Here is a 20,187-nt window from a genome sequence, read left to right as displayed (position 1 = left end):
TGGACCATGGAGAAAGAATAACAACACTAACACTGCCCACCACTAATGATCCTAACATTTACCTCTGTCAGAAGAAGAACACATCCGAGCCATGAATTTGAAGCTTATTTTGGTGTACTATAAACAGCATGAATCATAAATGTTCCCTAATAAGACAGTGATGGAGGAAACCTCAAAGCTGTTCTCTAACGATGCTTGCACGGTTCATCTGTCAGATTGTAAGAAGGTCAACATTACTATGAGGTCAGCTTCTTCAACCAAGTCCAGTTGCCTTTGGATCAAGCTTCTATGTATGAGGTCAGCTGCGACGTCTCACCACAGGCTTTTAATGGCTGGCTAATAAAGTCAGTTACATATGGCCCAGTCATCTCCTGTGCTATATGAAGGTCAAGCACTTTTTATGACCTGAACGCCTGCTTTGTGGTCGGCTGTGGATTCTAAATCTGTGCCCTTTTTTACTTCTGTTCACTCAGTTATATCACACAGCAAGAGCCTACGGCCTTGCTTACCAGGTACCACTCTGTGCAGCAGTGGACAGCAAGGCTTTGAGGTAAACGCTAACGTCCGTCAGAGTGCTTACATTCGTACAGTGACAGAACATGCTGATGTTAGCGTTTGATTATCAGAACCAAACAGAAAGTTAAACTGAAGAGAATATAGAACGCATGAATGTGTGTTGACTTAGGACTTCTGTAAAAAGCTAATTGAGAGGTTGATGTTTTCATCAGCATCTAAATCTTACTCTGAGCTTTTCTTCATCATGGATGTGCGTCACAGCGACAATCAGAGAGGTCCCTGTTCGCGAGCAGGACAGTCACAAAGCAGCTCTGTCTGACAGGTACAAAACCCCCCTCATATCCTGACTTTTCCGCCTTTCCTCACCAATCTCCCTCTTCCTCTCCGCCTTACGTCGTTCATGTCCCTTTCATTACAGCTAAGACCCACTTACACACCCAGAGTCCACCGGGAGCGATGGAGGAAAAGACCCATAAGCCAATAATTTGACACATACAAGGAGCTCATAGATGCTAGTCAGGGAAGAGTTTTGTGCAGGTAATGAGAACAAGCACAGGCAGACCTAGACAGAGGGGACGGTTGTACTTATTTGAATTCTTGACAAAGTTTATTTACCTGGTCCTCCATGAGCAGGATGAGCCGTGTCACCACAATGTTGACTGCATTCCCCAGGCTAGAATCCTGGAACAGTTTGGCAACCTGACCTCCAGGGAAACAAGAAAAGACCAGTCTTAAAAAAACAGCTGTGGCACCAATGTAGCACCCCAATACCGTAGCTTGAACAACACTATAAATAGACATAGGAACAATTCATCATGAATTAAGATTTGACCTAGAAAAGAAAATCCCAGTCTTGAACTAGACCCTAGAGCAAATAGAGGTGGGTTGAGAAGGGATCCCTGCTGTGCCCCTTCCAATCAATTTTAATAAGATATACTTCAGGTCTTTTTATGCCTTTATTTGAGAGACAGGACAGTGGATAGAGTCAGAAATCAGGGAGAGAGTGAGGAATGAGATTCAGAACAAGAGCGACCGACGGGATTCAAACCTGGGCCGCCCGCCTTGAGGACAACTACTCTTGTAGATGGGGAGCATGAACTAACCACTAGGCCACCGGCACCCCCAATCAATGTTAAGCTATAACCAAACATTTTATATTGCAGACAGACTAGCCTTGGATCCTTGAAAGAGACGTAAACTCAGTACACCAGAAGTGGGAATGATTATTAGAGAGTAACAACACCAACTGTAGTAAAAAAAAACAAGCTTAAAAACCACTACTGGCCTTAAAGCTGCACTCAGACACTTGTCATTACTGCTGTCTGGTGTAATTACGGCCCACTTTGCTCTACACCACTTAACAGACACGGCTGGTTCAGTGATTCTGTACTCCAGATTCAGCCGGCTTTGTTACAATGGCAGCTGACCAACCCTTCATTAAATACATTCCTAACACGTGTGTGCATTGGTTTAAAGTGATCAAGTGTCTGTAAAGAGATCCCTGGTGACAGAAATAGTGCAGAAGATGACACACAACCTAAGCCTGGGTGACTAAAACATGTTGCCTCCTGTTGAAGAAACCAAAATAGGTCAATGCTTTTATTTATTTTTTTGTCTCAGTTTTATCTGAGCAACTAAATCAGATATTTTTTTAGTAATTTGTTGCACATTTTTGTGCAAGCAAGTTTGTCTTTTTGATTCTCAGTGTTGGAATAGCATTCAACGTTATTTTTGTTACTAAAGTTGTTAAGTTTTCAAAATGTTTCTTGAGCCATTTTTCAAATATGCACTCCTAAAAACTATAAGACTGCCCTAAAATCCTCCCGAGTTGCTTGTTGACATTTGCATCTCACAGTAGAAGTCTATCCCTGTCAGAAAGGGGTAGACAAAGCAACAGAGTCTGACGCTGCAACAACAAATTTTGCCTTTATACTTTTATATCAGTGCTGTTTTTTCCCCCTGAATATTTCTTAATGTGCTCTTACATCAGCTCACCCTGACTTCACTCAGAAATGTACAAGGGGACTTGCATGAAAAAATTAACTAAATCTTAAAGACATATTCTCAGTGTGACATTTAATTTAATTTAGAGTAATTCTGCTGACCCTCGTGAAGGTAGATTTGTGATGCATCGTACATCTTTTGTGTTGTGAAACTTACAATATTCATGACAGCCAAGATGTACTGCTCGATGTCTCTGCGACCGTGGTAACCCACCATCATCTTGTCTGCTACCACTAGTGTCTCCACGTAGCGCTCCCGGCTTACTGAACGCTTTAGCGGGAGCTGGCCGCGGCCAACATGATGGGGAGGCGTCTTCAGAGTTCGCTGCCACCATGACGCGGTTTTCATTGGCTTCTCGTCTGGGAAAGATTGCACACTCCAGTTTTAAAGAAGGAAGACGCATATAAAAGCACAACAGTAGTTCAGTCTACTATACATTACTTGTAAAACACTTTGCATTAGCAATAACCGGCAAACAGATCAATGATGATGATCTGCAAAGTTTTAATAAGCAGCATGATAGTTTCATATTTACATATTACATATATATTAACTGAGAACAATTTAAAGCAGAATGACATTAAATATATGTTGCTTTTTCAGCAACGCCCTGTACAACAAACTGAGTTTTACCCAATTACTTCAGGGACAACCACAGTCTTCTGCCACTGGCTGCTATGCAAATCAGCCTGGTGTAGTTTACCCGTCCAGTCTGGACTGAACTGCTGCTCCTAAAAACACCAGAACGTGTCTGCTCTCACCAATGACTCCACAGGACTGGCCCTTGTACTGATGGCGGAGAGATGACCGCTTGTAAACCACATGGGGGCGCCCCTCTGCTCTCTCCCCCCTCTCTGTCTTGGTCTGATTATCTGGTGAGACAAGGGGTTCAATCAGGTACTCCTCTCCCCCTGCAACAATCACCCCCTGCTGCAGAGAGACACATACATAGTAAAGAACGGATTAAAAGAGTAAAAGAACAAGAATCATTGTTTTCATGAATGTAACAATACACATGCAGTCTCAATCGTTACCAAAACATCATCATTGATTAGCCTAAAGTCATTCACTCATTTTCTTGATTTCGACAGAGAAGAGTGGGCAACAAAGCTGTAAATGAATGTATTATAAAAGTGAATCCGTGGCCTTCTTCATGGAATCACCAAAGAGATCAACACAGCAGCATTAACCCTTTAGAGAAACACTTACAGTATGCTTCTGGCTTGATCAGGGAGTATCATATTTGCAAATAGGTAAAGACAGGAGTCCACAGCCAACACAAACACAAGCTCTTTTCAGAGACAGCTCTGGGGAGCGGGGTACTGACACGGTCCATCATGGTCATTTGGTCGTTTTAGTTCATTTATTAGAATGTTATTGTCATTTCCTGTTTCGTTTTGTACCTCCCCTTGTCTCTGTCTTCCAGATTCTGCTCCTGTGTTTTCTCGCCCTTGTTCTCACCTGTGTCTCGTCATCCCCTGAATGTCTGTGTATATAAACCACAGTGTGTCCTCCTTTATGTTGGTTTTCAACATAAAGGTGAAAGCCAGGTTCCCTCGTGTCACCACGTTCCAGCGTTCCTTAGTTTCTAGTGTACAACTATTGCCTGACTTTTTGACCTTTGCCTTTTTGCCTGAAAGATGACCTGTGTACCGACCTGAACCATGAATGAATCCCTGTTTTTTTTTTTTTATCGTACTCTGCTCTTGTGTGAGCCTGCATTTTTAGGTCCATCATTCTATCTGGTTCTGTTACCCTACCTTCTCCAAGAAGGAAGAAACCCCAACAAAGAAAAAGAGGATGGGGGAACAGCTCCAACATAAACAGGCAGAATAAATAGGTTTCATTTGGATAATTTGAAAAGTGAGAAGTCACATCAGCAGTGCAGAGACAATGATACTTTGAATTTTAAAAATGAAATTGTGAAACAATATTGAACTGGTTTTCTCTTTAACTTATTATATATATTCAACACAGCTTGTAATAATGCTCTGTGTTGGGACAGTCCCCTTACAAACATTGTCCCCCCTTACAGGGTCATCTGTCGGTGCACTGAGGATCAGGACCACACAGTAAAAAAAAAAAAAAATGAGGATGAATAAGAGCGAGAGAAATGAAAGAGTGAGACAGAGAGTGATACACTAACACTTCCTTTGATTCTGCTCAGATGTGTCAGTCAGAGGGAGTGTCTCCCCTCGACTCACAGCGGCTGCTTTCAGAGTGCCTTTAATCTCGTAATAAAGTTAGTGATGCTCCCCTGGACACACAGCCGGCTCGCTGGTGAATGTGCTCACGTGGGTCAGACTAACAGTAATTACGTGTGTGCTTTATTAACGCTTTGTGAACACATCTAATCCTCAGCTGTGTATACAACTGTTATTGTGGAGCCTGCTGTTAGGTGGTGGGAGGATACACATAATACACAATTCAGGAAAACTGTATCAGCTAACAAAACGCAGCAACACATTTTAGTGATCCATTAAAGTGATTCAGAATGGGGAGCCAACTTCCATCTCCTGGTTTGGGGAATAATTAAACAGATAACCTGATGAGAATGGGAATGGAGAAGGAATTGGTGATTTTCTAAGGAGTAAACAAAAACAATTTGTTATGATGTTTCAGAAGATTGAAGTGGCTGGTTTTATATATTTTTTACCAAACCCAGCATCTACTCTTAAACAGTCTTCCTTTAACAGCTCCAAGAGAGCATGCACACACTCGTTGCATTTTGGGTTAAAGTCAGCAGTTAAAGGGCCTCAGTCTACAACACAGGGGTTATCAGACAAACTACGGCATTCTTCCGAGAAAAAGAGGACTGCTTCCGATCATGTCTGACACTTTCGAAAACCAAAAATCATGTCCATTTGCAAAGCTGAAAAAGTAAGCAGGCTTTGCAAATTCTCCTGAAACCTTTTTCCTTCTTCATGCAACTTTCTACAAATGAGTGCAACAACATGAATGCTACTGAAGAGAGTCGATCTGAAAGTATTCAAAATGTCTTTATCTACGATGATCTGGAAAATGTATAAAACCTTCTACTTAAAGTTGTTAATTTTGTGTTGATCATTGATAATTTATCAATCCAAAGCCTCACTGGAGAGACAGTACAGCGGATAGAGTTGGAAATCGGGGTGAAAAGAGTGGGGAATGTCGGAAAGGAGCTACAGGTCAGATTCAAACCTAGGAAGCCCACTTCGAAGACTACAGCCTCTATACATGGGGCGATTGAACTAACCACTCGGCCACCGGCACCCAGTCAGAGAACAGCATTATTTCATAAATGATTATATTATTTATATTTTAAAAGGTCAATTTTCAGAAAAGCAAAACGTCTCCGGTGTTCAGTGAAATGATCACTGGCAGGTCTGGAAAATATTCCATCAAATGCTGTCTGTCAAGTTAAAGAAGTTGTGAATGTGCTGCAAACTCTTGAAACTAAGGATTTGTTTTAGCTGTATTAGCTGTAGCTGTGTTATAACGTATTCTACACTTGGTTTATTATCTATAGGGGTACAAATGAGATAAAGGTCATTCTTTTCAGATAGAAGCTTAGGTTGAAGTTTTCAGGTAACTGAAATTACATTCTAGGTCATTTCTGTTTCTGAGGACCACACTGAATCTGGACAAAGATTAAAGCTGGCCTGAGTGCTCAAGGTTTGTTAAAATGTCATGCTTTGAAGTCCGAATCAACCATTACTGATCCCTTACTTGCTGAGCCAGCGCTGCTTCTGCTGACCTCGCTCAGCGAATTAGATGTGGATTAGATTTGTAGGTTTAAGTCTTACCAGGCCGTTACAGTTGCTCAGGGCCACTTTGCTGGAGGTCGGCTGGTCTTGGAGGTGTCCTACATAGTGGCAGTGGGGGGAGTAGGGATGACTCCAGGCTAATCGTCCTCTCTTCCAGTACTCCACCCTGAACTGCCGTGACAGGAGGCCTCCCTGCAGCGTCAGGTTCAGAAGGAAGTTGTTTCGCGGTGTGGACAGCTGGTAGAAGAGCTGAGGGATGGAAAAAGAGAGGCGGTTTATTAATGCTCTTGATAAAGAGTCATTTAATGATACGTCAATGTAAGACAAACAGAAATAGACAAAAAGAGAAAAGGAAATCTATACAGAATCAGGAAGCCTGTCTTCAGTGCTGCGTCTTCTTCTTCTGTGGTGTTGAGGTGCTTCTGCATCCAGCGTTTCTCCATTAGGCCCAACACGTACTGGAGTGGCAATCTCATACTGGCCTAGACTTGTCAGAAAGGCAGCTAGAGGGAGAGGAATAAAGAAGGCATGAAACCATTATCAGAGTTTAATTTATTCAAGCCAAATTCAGCTTAATCTTATTTACTCCAAAAAACATTTAGGAGTTACCTATTCTGAACACAGCCATTGAGCTTTTTCATTGACAGTCACCCGGTTGGCACCAAAGCCTTTGAAAGGCTTTTTTGGCCAATTACTGACAAGATCCCTACTTTGCAAGATCCCCTACCCCCTTCTGCATGAGGCCAAAGGGATGTTGCCATGGTTACACTGAAATTGTATACTTCCTGTCTGCCTCAGTCTGTGCCGGGGCCTGGTGGAGATTTATTGTCCAAACACAAAACTGCTCCAAACAGCAAACGTCAGCTAACTAACGGGGAAAGGTCACGAGCAAATGATCCAAGTTTTCATCAAACCTTTGGCCCCAGTTGGTGGAGAAGCAGCCCCCTTCCCACACAAAGTAAATACCCAGAGATCAGAGGTCCCTGGTACAGACTTGGAGAGCTCTGTACCGGGAAAAAACAGTCTGAGCAGCGGATAGGTCTGGCTTGAATAAAGAGCTAGTACAATTATAGATGCAGCCTTCACATGGAACTCATGAGGTTGAACTGTATTTTTGACACAAGAAGGTTAGTGAAAAATATGCCCGCTATTCAAGTGGTTTCAGTAATGAGCACGAAACTTGATGGCCTTGGTACTCTTTTCAAAAACAGCATTTTTGCATTATAATTATATGTTTAATTTTCCTCCCTAACTATGGAGGAAAACACTCCCCCAAGAAGGGTTCCAGGAAGCGGGATGGTGTATTTTACTGTTGAACTGAAGTTTTACTGGAAATAATTGTGAACTCATCATCAAAACTATCATCGACTGGTGAAAGCTAATGGCTACTTTGTGAGGTTTTAGGCTTGACAGGTAATGTTGAAATTGTAAACTTTTGTCTGATAATAATTTAAATCAAGTTGATAAATTAATTCATGTATGTTATTAACTTAGGTTGTGGAATATTTATTATACCTAATATTATTGTATAGCCTTCTGTGTAGAATGACAGCAAATTGTAAAAAAAATAGTACACTATTTGATCCTTTGCTTAGACTTGAAGCCACTTGTCGTCAAACAAGACTTCACAAATATTTGAAGAATGGTCTCTTTAGGTTATGACTCCTCCTGTGAACTGGCACTATTAGAAACTATACCCTTGCACCGGTGAAAAAAACACACATCAATGGCTACTTCAAACAACCTTAAAAAGCATTGAAAGTAGCCAAAATCACATCTGCCTTATTCCATAAATGGGTTCAAATGTTTAACCCTCCTGAGAGCTCTAAGATGTTTCCCACAACACATCCATGCTATTTCAAACCACAGCAATAATCAGGTAGGTGGTATTACAATTACCTTTGAAACTCAGGAAAAGCTCCTGCAGAGAAAATTAAGGACGGGTGATAATAAAGTAAATAAAACTCACCTCCAAGGAAGAAAATAATGGGACCTCACACAGAACAGAACATGCACTAATAAAAACCATCAAAACAAATAAGCATGTAGTTTAAACTAAAGAGGAAGCGTTAAAACAACCATCTGAAGCTATCTCTCCACAGGTTCTCCAACTACTGCAAAAGAAAATCCTATGGGAGAAAAACACACACATAGGCCTTCAAGTGAAAGTTGGATTTTTTCTGGTGCCTGTTGGGAGTAGTCGGATACTAACACTGGATAGGCTTCGAAGTAAACCTAATAAAAAGTCCCAGCAGATATTGTGTAGTGGGCCTTGTGGAGGCAAATTAAACTGTGAATTAGACATCAAAGTGAAAAGAGCAAGCGGACAGTTGAAACATACGTGTTCAATTTAACAGTGGACACTCTTAGGTTCAAAAACTTTCAAACACAAACTTTTTTTGGCTGATAAATACAGGCATCCACCCATGAGCGGGGCATCACCCTGGCTGCTTCTGTTATCACCATACAAAAATAGTGTAAGGAAGTACCCTGGATGGAAAACCGTCCCTCCCTCCATCTCTGACACACCTTCACTGCACCTCAGGCCAAAGGTTAATCTGCCTCATTTCAAACATCTAGCACATGGAAAGAAGAAGTTGTGATTAATAAAACGGTAAGAACTAAAGTGATGGAAGTTTGCACTATCACCATCAAAACACCTACTAACTCACTCACACTTCTGTAAGCAGCTATATGCTTCCCTTCATTTAACAGCTAGTCACTACCTTGTCTGTCTGCTGCTTGCTTTTGGGCAGGTAGTGTTTAACAGAGCTTTTGGTTGAAAAACAGCTGTCTGTTGTGGGTGGAAAGAAGCAGAGAGATAAAGGACAGAGACACGATTCAACAGTCAGCAACATTAGGCCTGCATGACATGAGAAAATGTGCAATGTGCGATGTACTTTCTTAAATATTGCAAATAAAGAGTGCATATTAGTTACAAGTTTTATCTGTTAGAGGGGTTAGTCTGGGTGTTTTTTTTAATAAATAAAAGTTATACTATATTATACTAAATTGCTACATGGACTAAGTGTAACTTACGGGCTGGGTGATAATTTTCTGTGTGTTTACAATGTAAATGAAGTCATTGTTTAGTCATTGTTGACATGAAAAATATATATTTAGACCAACCTGTGTACCTGTAGAAAATGTGGAAAGTCTATGAGGGAATAGGCCATTTCAGGGTTTGAGGGGTGTGTATTTCAAAAGAAGCAGCATGGCAGACTATGTGAGACAGATGGCTGCGAGGGGTCAGAGGTTAAATTTAGGAAATGGACAATCACAGCCTTATTCTGGGTGACGAGACATGGACTCTCCAGGATTTTATGTTTTTGCCTTCAGGGGATTTGAGTCAGTTTAGCTTCAGTGTGTGTGTGTGTGTGTGTGTGTGTGTGTGTGTGTGTGTGTAAGAGACTGTGTGGTGAGAGGGTTAGGGTGGGGTGGGGTGGGGTGGTGGGGGGTGGGGGGGCACGTGGCGGTAACACAGCGACATGATTTGTGGAGGTTGAGTTCAAGTTCAGAGGTCAAGACCTGCAGGACCACAGTGTTGCCCCAGCAGCTCATTCACCCAACTTTCCTGATCAAATGATTACAAATAAGACAAAAGAGTTCAGTAAAAACAAAAACCCATGCTGAGTGGTGATTAAACTCTGATCAGATAATAAAAGTAGAAACGTTAAAAAAAAAGTGTATTAATTAGGATTTTCTCAACATGTGTAGCACTGACATGGTTGTTTCTTTTCATTGAAATTAAAAACAGATTTCTCTCTGTGAGCCTGGACAGTTAAAAACATTAAAGTACTCTTGTTCTCAAAGAGTGAAAATAATTAGAGTAAACCACACTATAAAGCCAGGATCACAGGCAATAAATCGTGATGTTTTCCCACTATGTATTAAGACAAAAATACACTCCTGTGTTGTAAATGCTGTGTTTAATGGTTATGCCAGTCTCCGTGTGTACACTGAATTGTGGATCGGTTTAAATACATGAAATACAACCTGGCCTTTAACCTTTAAAGCTTTTAACTGAAGCTGGATGTAACTCACAGCATCTTAAAATACAAGTAATTATATTGATAGTGCTACAGTTGCATTACTAAGATTGATTTAAACAGCACAAAAAAGGGGGGGGGGGGGGTAGAGGGTAGGTCGCAGATGACTAAGACTAATTTATGTCGTGAATTGAGACAAGATGTCCTCTCTTCTGTCAATTTCATGTGTTTATTCCAAGAATTGTTTAGTGTGAAGAGGAGCCACTTTTGCCTCTAATCAGTAATACGCAGAGAAAACACCTAACTACTGTATTCAGGCGGTTTTTCTCTGGCTTATTGGCTGTTGGAACCTTTTGGGATGCCCCATGTTCTCAAACCAGCCAATGACAGCTTGACTAGCTCAGTCCCCACAAGACATCGTATGTTTTTGCTGATCCGCTCCTATACATGCACAACTAGTGTTCTGGAATGAAAAAAAAAAACCTGCTTTTTTAACAGTTTATCTTTGACATTTCACCATGCAAAATGTAAATAAAGACAGGATTTAAAACTAACAGTATTGAAATAATGAATCCTCTTGCCAATGGTCTGGTTTCCCTTTTGTAGCTCATATACAGGCCTGAGTATTCATTTCAGTCTGATTACCCAACAAGTTAACATCTCCTCAGAGGAGCTTACATTTCATTTTCCAGAAACTTTAATGCGTCATGTTAATGTTGTTATTTACATGAAGCACCTCCATAACCTCTCCTCTCACCTTGTGATTCCGCAAACTCATCTCTGTGACCTCCTGCGACCTCTGTGGCAACCATGACGATGATGACACTGCAGACCAGACCAGTCCTCCATAGCGTTTCCATGGTTACTACAGTAGTTGCTATAGTAACAGAATTCAGTGCAGTTAACCCCGGGCGTCTGTCCCAACATGTCTTCTGTCCTCTCGGATGCCCCGTCACCTAGCAGTGGGACAGCTCAGCGCTCTGTTGTGCCATGGCTGCAGGAAGATCCATGAGTTCAGAAAGACATGATAGCCTCGACAGCGGGTTGATCAGCAAGTGGAGTCGAGTTCTTAACAAGTCCACACAGAATCCAAAACGGCTTGGATGGATCTCACAAAGAGCTCAGCAGCAGTGGCCAGTTTGGACTCCACGTTCTGGCCCTGTAGGGGAGAAATCAGTCAGTGAGTAAGAGGAAGCCCAATAGAGGGAGGGAAAATGGAGGGGAGGGACAGATTTAGGCTCAAAAAGAAGGGTGGAACAAGTAAAACACAGTCACACAGAGAGAGAGAGAGAGAGAGAGAGAGAGAGAGAGAGAGAGAGAGAGCATGAGACACCATTGACCCATGTCGTCCCCAGTCTAACAAGAAAAATCTACCCAGTCCATTTTCTTCATCCAGTAAAAGTCCCCCACTTCCCACATGTATCCCTCAGCTAATCAATCTTGGCTTTGGGGAAGGGCAAACTCCCTGTCTTTCTCTCTGATGACCAAAGACAACAGCAAGTCCCAACCTGGGGCCCCTGAGGCCCCTGAGCTTCAAGCTGCCTGCCCACCGGAAAGAGTTCAAACACAAAGGAAGCCATTGATGTTGTATAAAGCTTCACTTAATGCCCAAACAGGGCTTGAAGTGGGTATTATGTCAGAGGCTCTGGGGGTAAAATGAGCCAATTTGAGAGGAGCAGCAGGATGCCATCACTGCTACGCTGGCTGACTGAGGTGGCTGGTTGTATGGCTGAGTGATTTGCTGGCAGGCTGCCTGACTGTACAGCTTACTAATTGGCTGTCGTCCTGGCTAGCAGACGGATGGTATGAGTGCCTATATGAAGCTTGTTTACATCTGAGCCAAATGGGGAGAGTACTGTAATTATCATAGCCTGACTGACAACAGACCCCTTAGATTTTTTTTACAACTTTTCTCTGAATGATCGAGTCCATATTTGAGTGTTTGTTAACAGAAGAAAAGTCTTCATGTCAAAACCCATCAGAGTTCATGAAGGGTGAAGCATGACAATGTTGTGACAATAATGGCTTTTTAAAACAGTTTTAAAGAGAGTGTCTCAAAGTGTTTGTGACGTCTGTGGCTGCATGTAACCCTTTCCAAAGAGCAACTAAAAAAAACTAATAAGTAGTCAAGGAAGCGCTAGATACATTTATTTTTATTTTTATTTACAGGTATAACTAAAGCACTGTTTTGTTGGCTTTTCATTAAATCTCCATTCTTTGAAAAGAGAACTTTAAGGATATCCTTCCCCGAATTTTGTAAATGTCTTTGTTGATCACAATAGGGACAAGCCACTTTAATCACTTGAACAGTGAAAGACAGTTCAGAAAGAAACCAGTTTCCATTTCTGTAAATTAGGACAAAATGCAGGACATAAGTGTATTGTTGGGACCCGGCCTTATGAAGGCTGCATATCACTTCACAGTGCCAATTGAATCAAAGCCTTTCTCAATAGACTTTAATTGATGTATATTTGTTCCAGAAATAACATGTTACAGATTGTTCCTTCACTTTTACTCCAGGTCAATTCCTGTTGAGATTTTTTTGAAAATCATATTCCAACATTTTGGCATGCTACTTTGTGATAACACAGAAAATGACTTCCTCAGACCCACAGTACCCATTACAAAAAAAAAAGAGCCAGATCACATTTTCATGCGTGCCCTTTTCTTTGACTTGAGTTTCCTGGCTATAGATTGCAGTGTCAGCTAAAATCAAACCCTAGCTATTCTCCAGTACAAGTCTGCCCACCCAATTTATCCTTGCCCCAGCCTCCCTCCCTCCCTCCCTCTCCCCAGTTCCCTCCCGTCTATCCCTCCCTCAGTGCCGTCTGGGCAAAGAGAAGATCGAGCAGAGACGCCACATTGGCCCAGATGGCTGGCGGCTAACCAACTGCAGCCAAAGGTAATCGGAAGCAGATGGGAAACCTTTTGGTGACGAGAGCAGGGGGAACAAGTTGCCTCCTTAAAAAAAAAAAGGAGAGAAAAAAAACTAGCGCAAAGCCCAAAGGGAATGAAGGAGACAGCAGAGTGTAAGCTGTTGGAGCCAGCTGGGAGAGCCATTCTCGAGTGTTAATACTCTGAAACTGAGAGTAGAGGAATGAGGATTCAAAAGCCCTAATGTGCCTCTCGTTTCATTTCAAACAGCAAAGGGAAGGTACAGTTAAGGGAGAGTTTCCTTTAAAAACACTAAGGGGTCTTTCTACTATGGTAGCTCCCCTCATACGTGGAACAACTGAAAGTCTTTCTCTCCTCCCCTCCCTCAGGCTTTCTCCCAGTCATTTCCTGCACAGGCCAAACTCCCCTCCATTTTCATTACTTCTTACGCTCCCGCTCTCGATTTATTGTGGGGTTATTAAACTTGCAGCTTGATATCAAGTGCTTTTCATTACCACTAACTCTCCCCTTGTTTGTTTTAACAAGAGAAGGAGGGGGGGGAACTGGACCCCCTTGTGCTATCCCTGGGTGCTTTTTCAGCAGAACTGCTTAAAAAGATTTGTTGTCAGGCTTCAAGATCCTCACAACAACACGCTCGCGCTGCCTTCATAGTAAATTATCACTTCATCGTAAACTGTGCACAGCGCTGTTAAATTAAGAGCAAGCTGTCTCTCAGAGGTGACGGTGTCGTACATCTTCCGCGGTCTGTTGTGCAAAACCTTCCCTCTGGGCTGTATCACTTTTGGCGAAATAAAAAGCGTATGTTTGTCAGCCGGCCAAGTGAGCACATACGCCGGCTCTTGACTCAGTGTTTTGCTTGGATTAAGCGAACGAATATCCAGCGTATATAGCCACAATCACGGCCAAGAGAGAAAGTGGCCTGAGCTGCAGCAGACAAGCCAACCTATTTTAAACGCAATTACGATGTGCAAAAAGGGGAAAAGAAAAGAGGGGAGAAGAAAGGGGTCGTTGTTAACAAGAGAGTGAACCACTCAGGATAATTAGGTGGGAATTCAAGGGTGGGCCAAATCTGTACTGTAATCAAGCCAGCAGACTGAGAATCCTCTTGACACGTTATTTCTTAATCTAGTCATCGACTTGCAAGCACTGACTGGTGTTTTTTTTTTTTTTTATGGGGGGGGGGGTTAGGGATGTACAGTGAGGTTTTTTTTTTTTTTGGTCTTAGCTAACTATGCTGTCCTTGTCTTTAAGTATTGCCAGGGAGAGTGGAGCTATCCGAAAACCAGCACACTAATCAAAGCCATATGACCAGCCCAGCTCAAAGTAAAGTCTGTGTGGAGCGAACAGATGCTAAGTGTCCCTCAGCTTAGCTTCAAGTCTAGCCCCCCCCCCCTCTCTCTCACACACATAAACACAGGGCTTCCACTTTGATCAGTGTGTAGCTCATGAATCAGCTTTAGGTTCAGTTTATTATTAATTTAAACCGGTACTGCTGCTTCTCTTTTCTAATAAGACCATAAGGCTGTGGGATCAAATAGCCCTAACACTAATGTCACAAGTCAGTCGCAGCGTTTTATGTCTGCCTCAGCAACAATTAGGCTACTCCCTGAATGGGGAGCAAAAATCAAAGTCAAGATTCACAAAGATCGCCACGTGAAATCCTCACCAGGTGATCAAATAATCCAAAGAGCTGAGGGATACTTCTCAGGCTAAACCCTCATGCCCTCTGTCTGAAGACCGAAAGAGAAAGAGGCAGGCATTCCTCTCTCTGTTTCCCCCAAATAAACAGTGTGCAGATGAAAAGTGGGAACATAAACAGGCTGGAGAACCTCGGATGTGCTCCCCTCACTCTGAAAATGTGCCTCTTGAGTCTGAAACAATATTTAGTGAGAGAGAGCGAGAGAGAGAGAGAGAGAGAGAGAGAGAGAGAGAGAGAGAGCTGACTCGACATGAAGTGAGTCAGCCAGGAGCAGCAGCAGAACTGGAAACAGAGCACAGATGTGGAAGTGGAAGGTTTTCTCTTTCTCCATTTCTGCAGTTTTGATCAGCTGAGTGTCACATAAGACAAAGGAAAGTCAACTCTTGGTGTTTGAGAAAACAACACGTGCATGTTTGGCATTCGTCTCTCTTGGAAACACAATATGTCAAAAATAATTGCAAATAAACTTTTCTGTTAATGGACGGAAAAGGTGAATTAACCGATTGTTCCAGGCAGTTCTTATCTGTCTTATCCCATCAAATGAATCCTGATTTTAATCTTTCTGGTGATGCAAAAAATGTAACATTATATAAACTAAAACTAAAAAAAAACTAAAAAAAACATGATGAATCACTCCAGTATGGCACACAATTATTGCCCCTATTGCTGAGCTTAATAATAGAAATGATAAATACGGTTTCTTTGTTGTTATTCAGGGTTCCTGCTTTAAATTGTAAGCCTGCATTGATGTGACCAACCTTGTCTAATGTTGCTCGTTTTATCTGTCACTTATAGTTCCACACTGAGGTTAATTGGGGGGGGGGGGGGGGGAAATCACATGGTATCGGTTTGACATTATCATTAGGCATACACTCTCAGTTTAAGTTTCAGGAGAGAGACAGACGTTTTTAAAATGCATCTCTTGTGTGTGTGTGTGTGTGTGCAGGTTTCATAGATAAATCCCACAATGTTAGGAACTAAATTCAACAAGTTGCTGCTTTCAGCATATGCAACGATGCTTATGTCATATAGTATAACCAACAGTCTGACCAGGTAAAACCCTGAAATGATGCAGTTAGGCTGTAACGCATACCTGGCAATAATAAATGAAGCACATCGTGCTGCTAAAAGGTGCACTGATAACTTAACGTGCACTACATGTCTGCAGAGTCAGCTGATCAAATGACTCATTCACCACTGACGAGGGACCTGAGATGTGTTGCATTGCATGGGCATACACGACCTGCTGCTTATTACATAATCGGTGTTGCAGCTGTTACATTTTGAGGTGGGCTTTGACATTGTGGAGGTGCTTATCGATCACGACGAGATGTCACATAGTTCTTTCCCATCAGTGAGGAGCTGCAGGCTGCTCCCCCCAGCCGGTCAACTACACAATGCCAGCCTTCACTAAAAGGACCTGATGTCTGCTGTCGGCCACATCATCTCCCTTCACCGGCATGCACGCACGCGCACACTCACACACACACACACACACACACACACACACACACACACACACACACACACACACACACACACACTAACTGCCTTGTCACCAGTGAGGAGATCCCAGCCATGACTTAAGAGCCCTTTAGGAGAATAGCAAAGCCAACGATACAGTTTTAGCAGGAATACGACCCAAAAATAACGAGACAATGTTTAGTCCATAGAGGTACATAAACACATGTGACACCGCAATAAAAAGGCAAATAATGACAAAATAAGGGCGACATTTAAAGTTTGCAGAAATATCTCTGTTGAAATGGGCGTACTACAGTTAAGAACAGACTCCTGACAGCATCATGTGTCAGGACCGTTTTCCTCCATTGTTCGCGGAAAAAAGAGAAAAGGTATAAAGTGTGTGAGTCCGGGCTCGTGGACCTACCTTCCTCTGTCCCCGTGCAGGAGTTTCCGTGAGTCTGTCCTCTGTCCTCCACAGCGGAGCAGAGAGGAGGAGGAGGCGGCGCCGGCGGGTCACTGAGGAGACTCAACTTCTTCCACTTCTAGCACCAGGGAGCCTCACAGTGATGTGAAGTCACCGGTGCTGAAGCGAGGCTGCTACCGGTAGCGACTGTTCACAAAATAAAAGTCGTGTCTGCAGAAGTTAGCTCAACAGCTGAAACGGGGATTTTAGTGGTAGGAAATGATGTGACCACGGAGGTTTCATCTGTCACCTCCAATCGCCTCCAATCTATAAAATTCCTGATTGTTCTGTCATACTTTTCACATTGAGCTCAAACATTAAAAAAATCTTCATAAACTAGGCTACAACTTTAAAAAAAAAAACTTGATCACTAAATGAGTCATCTAAAACACGAGATATGCCTATTTTAACTCCCCATGTCTTCAATAATATCCACATATCATCAATTAATACATTACAGTTTTCACAATTAGCTACACCATTGCCTAAAAGTAGGCTACTCCATTCAAGAGCTGGGTTTGGAACATTTCTGTCTCTTCAATTGTTGTTTGTAAAGGCTGTTGGGTCCAACCACATGTCAATGAAGGTAAAGAACATACTCACAGAAGATGCCATCGTCTTCCCCTGCATCTACAATACTGATTTAATGAGAAGTTGTAACACTACAATGTATCAACATCTTAATTAAGAACCAGCACTTAAGTGAGGATTTGCATTATTTGTTCTTGTGTGACTAACTGAATTAATTAATATGAAAAAAAAAATAAGAATAATGTCATATAATGTCATAATCATTGTTTATTGTTAGGAGACTATTTCAACATTTTACAGAACAGGGTAGCCTATAAGAAATGGAAAAAGAAACTCGACATGTCCTCAAGACGCAGATGAAAAATAAATAACGGCACAACGTCAAACCTGAAGATATGCATCAGAGAAACTGCGGAATATATTTAAAAGAAAGTCAACTATGGGGAAATCGAAGTGAATGTAGCTGCTTTTATTTTGAAGGAACACGTCACTCTATCCGGTTTAACGCTCTCTGTATTTTGTCTGACTTGATTCAGCGGGCTCCTGCCTGATTCTATCAGGAAGCAGCTGCAGCCGGTTAAGTGGAGGTTTGTGGTGATGGTGTGTGTTCAGGAGGGGCTTACTCTTCATATGCTGCCTGTGTGTGTACAGGACAGGTGTCTAGGTGTATGTGACTTAATGGTTATTGTGTAATGAACAGTACAACACAGTGAAAAAGAAAATATATTCTAATAAGGTCCCTGTATCACAAGCACATCATGTAGGAAAATATCAAGACTTAGCTGAGCATAATGACTGAAAAAAGGTTCAGCCTGGTTCCAACCAAAAGAAGCCTCATACATCTCATGATTAAGCACCTTCTGTCACAGTTGCTAACAAAAAAGTGCAACATTTTGGATAAACACTGTGTCCATTCCTGCCAAGATTTATGGGAGGTGATTGACCTGTTCATACTAAGTGATAGACACCAACAGGACGGTAAGTTTAAGCTGAAGACAGGGGGAGCAGCTAGCCAGGACAGCCTATATTATTCAAGAAAGTTAATATAACACAGTAAACTTTTCCTTAATGTTAATGGTTAATAAGCAGATATATGGACACATAATAAGAGACTTTAAAAAATAAATTAGGTCTAAAAAAAAATAACTGCATAGTTGGCCTTATAGTCGTGTGTACATTTTCCTTCATGTTTAAGTGTGTGTGTGTGTGTGTGTGTGTGTGTGTGTGTGTGTGTGTGTGTGTGTGTGTGTGTGTGTGTGTGTGTGTGTGTGTGTGTGTGTGTGTGTGTGTGTGTTCTCTTACTCCCACTTGTTCAAAGCACCTGACACTGCAGTCAGATCAACAGATACATCTTTGTGTCTGAAGTTACAGCAGCGCTTCACTTCGCAGGAAGACGTGAGTAGATTCTGTTTGTACATCTGATTGAGCAGCACACAAGCTTTAAGTTGTTTTTGCTAAAAAAAAATAAACGTGACAATAGTTAGGCTATTATTATTTTAAGACCTAAGGACCTAAGACCTTAAGGCCTAAGGAGAAACTGTATTTAATTAATACAATAGGCTACTAAAACACAACTTCAATTGCAGTTTAAAATCAATTTTATCTCTAAAGTACACAAAAACTTTAAACCATGGGTGTTTATTACTAAGTTTAACATTTTATTTCATGGAGCCCAGGAAGAATAGCTGAGCTCTCGGTACAGCTAATGGGGATCCTAACAAATACATAAATAAATACATTTCAGTTACCTGCCACCTTAAAAGCCAAGCTGGAATAGCTTTATTTGACTTCTGAGATATTTAGATTCAATACAAAATGTTACCGATCCTACGTTAATGTTTAGTATTCATCATTTTACTAATATTTGTATTTTGAGCCACATTAAAAAGTCTCCAGTATGTGTTTTAGCTGTAAAAACGCATGACATGTGAGCGTGTTTGCCACAGCCAGGGTGAGGCATTGCATGGTCTGGTTTACAACAGCAAAAGATTACATGTGCAAAATATAAACGGCTGTTTTCATTGTGCCTCAGAATAGAAAACCAAAAATGGGCAGTTCCAAACCAGAAAAGAGGTCAATGCGTTTGTGTTTTTTTTATTGATACTTACTTTTCCTGAATAACTGGATGTATTTTTGGTCCCGGGCTGAAGTGTTTCTGCAGAATGTTCCTGCTATTGTCGACATGTATCGGCCTGCATGGCAGAAAAAGAATTTAATCTCTACATAGAATTTGAACATTATATTTACTTTCAGATAAATCCACAGCTGAGAGAGAAAGTCTCACTATTTACTGCAGAGTGCTTCAGTTTTTTTAAATCAATGTTTGCTCTTCTTTTTATCTTTGAATTATAAATAATTGTATTATTAGTTTATATATAAACTTAATAATAGTTTATTTGAGTCCTAATATGATAGCCACTTTAAGTTATTTTCTGAATGTTGATTTAAATACTGTATCAACTGGCACTCTTTAGTTTGGAAAAACACAATTAGACAAACTGCATTTAGATATCTATCGTTTTCATTGGTGCAGGAAATTATGCTTTCGTTTCATTTTTGCTCCTTATCTGATATTTAGATCAGCCTCATAAGTCTTTAGTGGTTTTCAAATTAGTCATCAGTAAAACAAAGTCCAGTGTAGAGGAAAAGTCATTCTATGTAAAGGATACAACATAGTAATAATGGATTTGAAGTGTCTAAACGTGTAAATTCTGGTTGGTGGTTTTTGTTTTGGATTTTGAAAATTTAAAAAAATCAGAGAATCGAAAAAAAGACCAAGTGCTTTGAGTTTTCTGTTGAATCTTTCATCAATAGTACACTGATTTACACAAGTCTTACACGGTCTCAAGTGTTGACATATCCATGGAGGAATGATTGGAG

The 20,187-nt window shown here is 41.4% G+C and overlaps 1 protein-coding gene across 2 annotated transcripts in view; it reads right to left on the bottom strand.

Moving 5' to 3' along the window:
• The window catches only part of adamts10 (ADAM metallopeptidase with thrombospondin type 1 motif, 10), a 45,224-nt gene extending 28,392 nt beyond the window's left edge, over positions 1-16,832 (bottom strand). The window contains exons 1-7 of one of the 2 annotated variants that reach the window (XM_061034161.1): positions 16,738-16,832; positions 11,013-11,414; positions 6,630-6,769; positions 6,306-6,515; positions 3,282-3,450; positions 2,677-2,879; positions 1,132-1,215 (exon numbers count right to left, since the gene is read on the bottom strand). In XM_061034161.1, the coding sequence (XP_060890144.1) occupies positions 1,132-1,215; positions 2,677-2,879; positions 3,282-3,450; positions 6,306-6,515; positions 6,630-6,769; positions 11,013-11,115 (909 nt within the window). In that variant the 5' untranslated portion in view covers positions 11,116-11,414; positions 16,738-16,832. Of the gene's footprint in view, positions 1-1,131; positions 1,221-2,676; positions 2,880-3,281; positions 3,451-6,305; positions 6,516-6,629; positions 6,770-11,012; positions 11,415-16,737 lie in introns of those variants that run through there. The other variant, XM_061034163.1, reaches the window with a different exon arrangement.
• Between the last annotated feature and the right edge of the window lie 3,355 nt (positions 16,833-20,187).

The sequence above is a fragment of the Labrus mixtus genome, chromosome 3, assembly GCF_963584025.1.
Source record: "Labrus mixtus chromosome 3, fLabMix1.1, whole genome shotgun sequence".
In the NCBI taxonomy this organism is placed as follows: domain Eukaryota; kingdom Metazoa; phylum Chordata; class Actinopteri; order Labriformes; family Labridae; genus Labrus; species Labrus mixtus.
The sequence above is the reverse complement of the archived record's forward strand: the minus strand, read 5'-3'. Positions and strand labels throughout refer to the sequence as shown.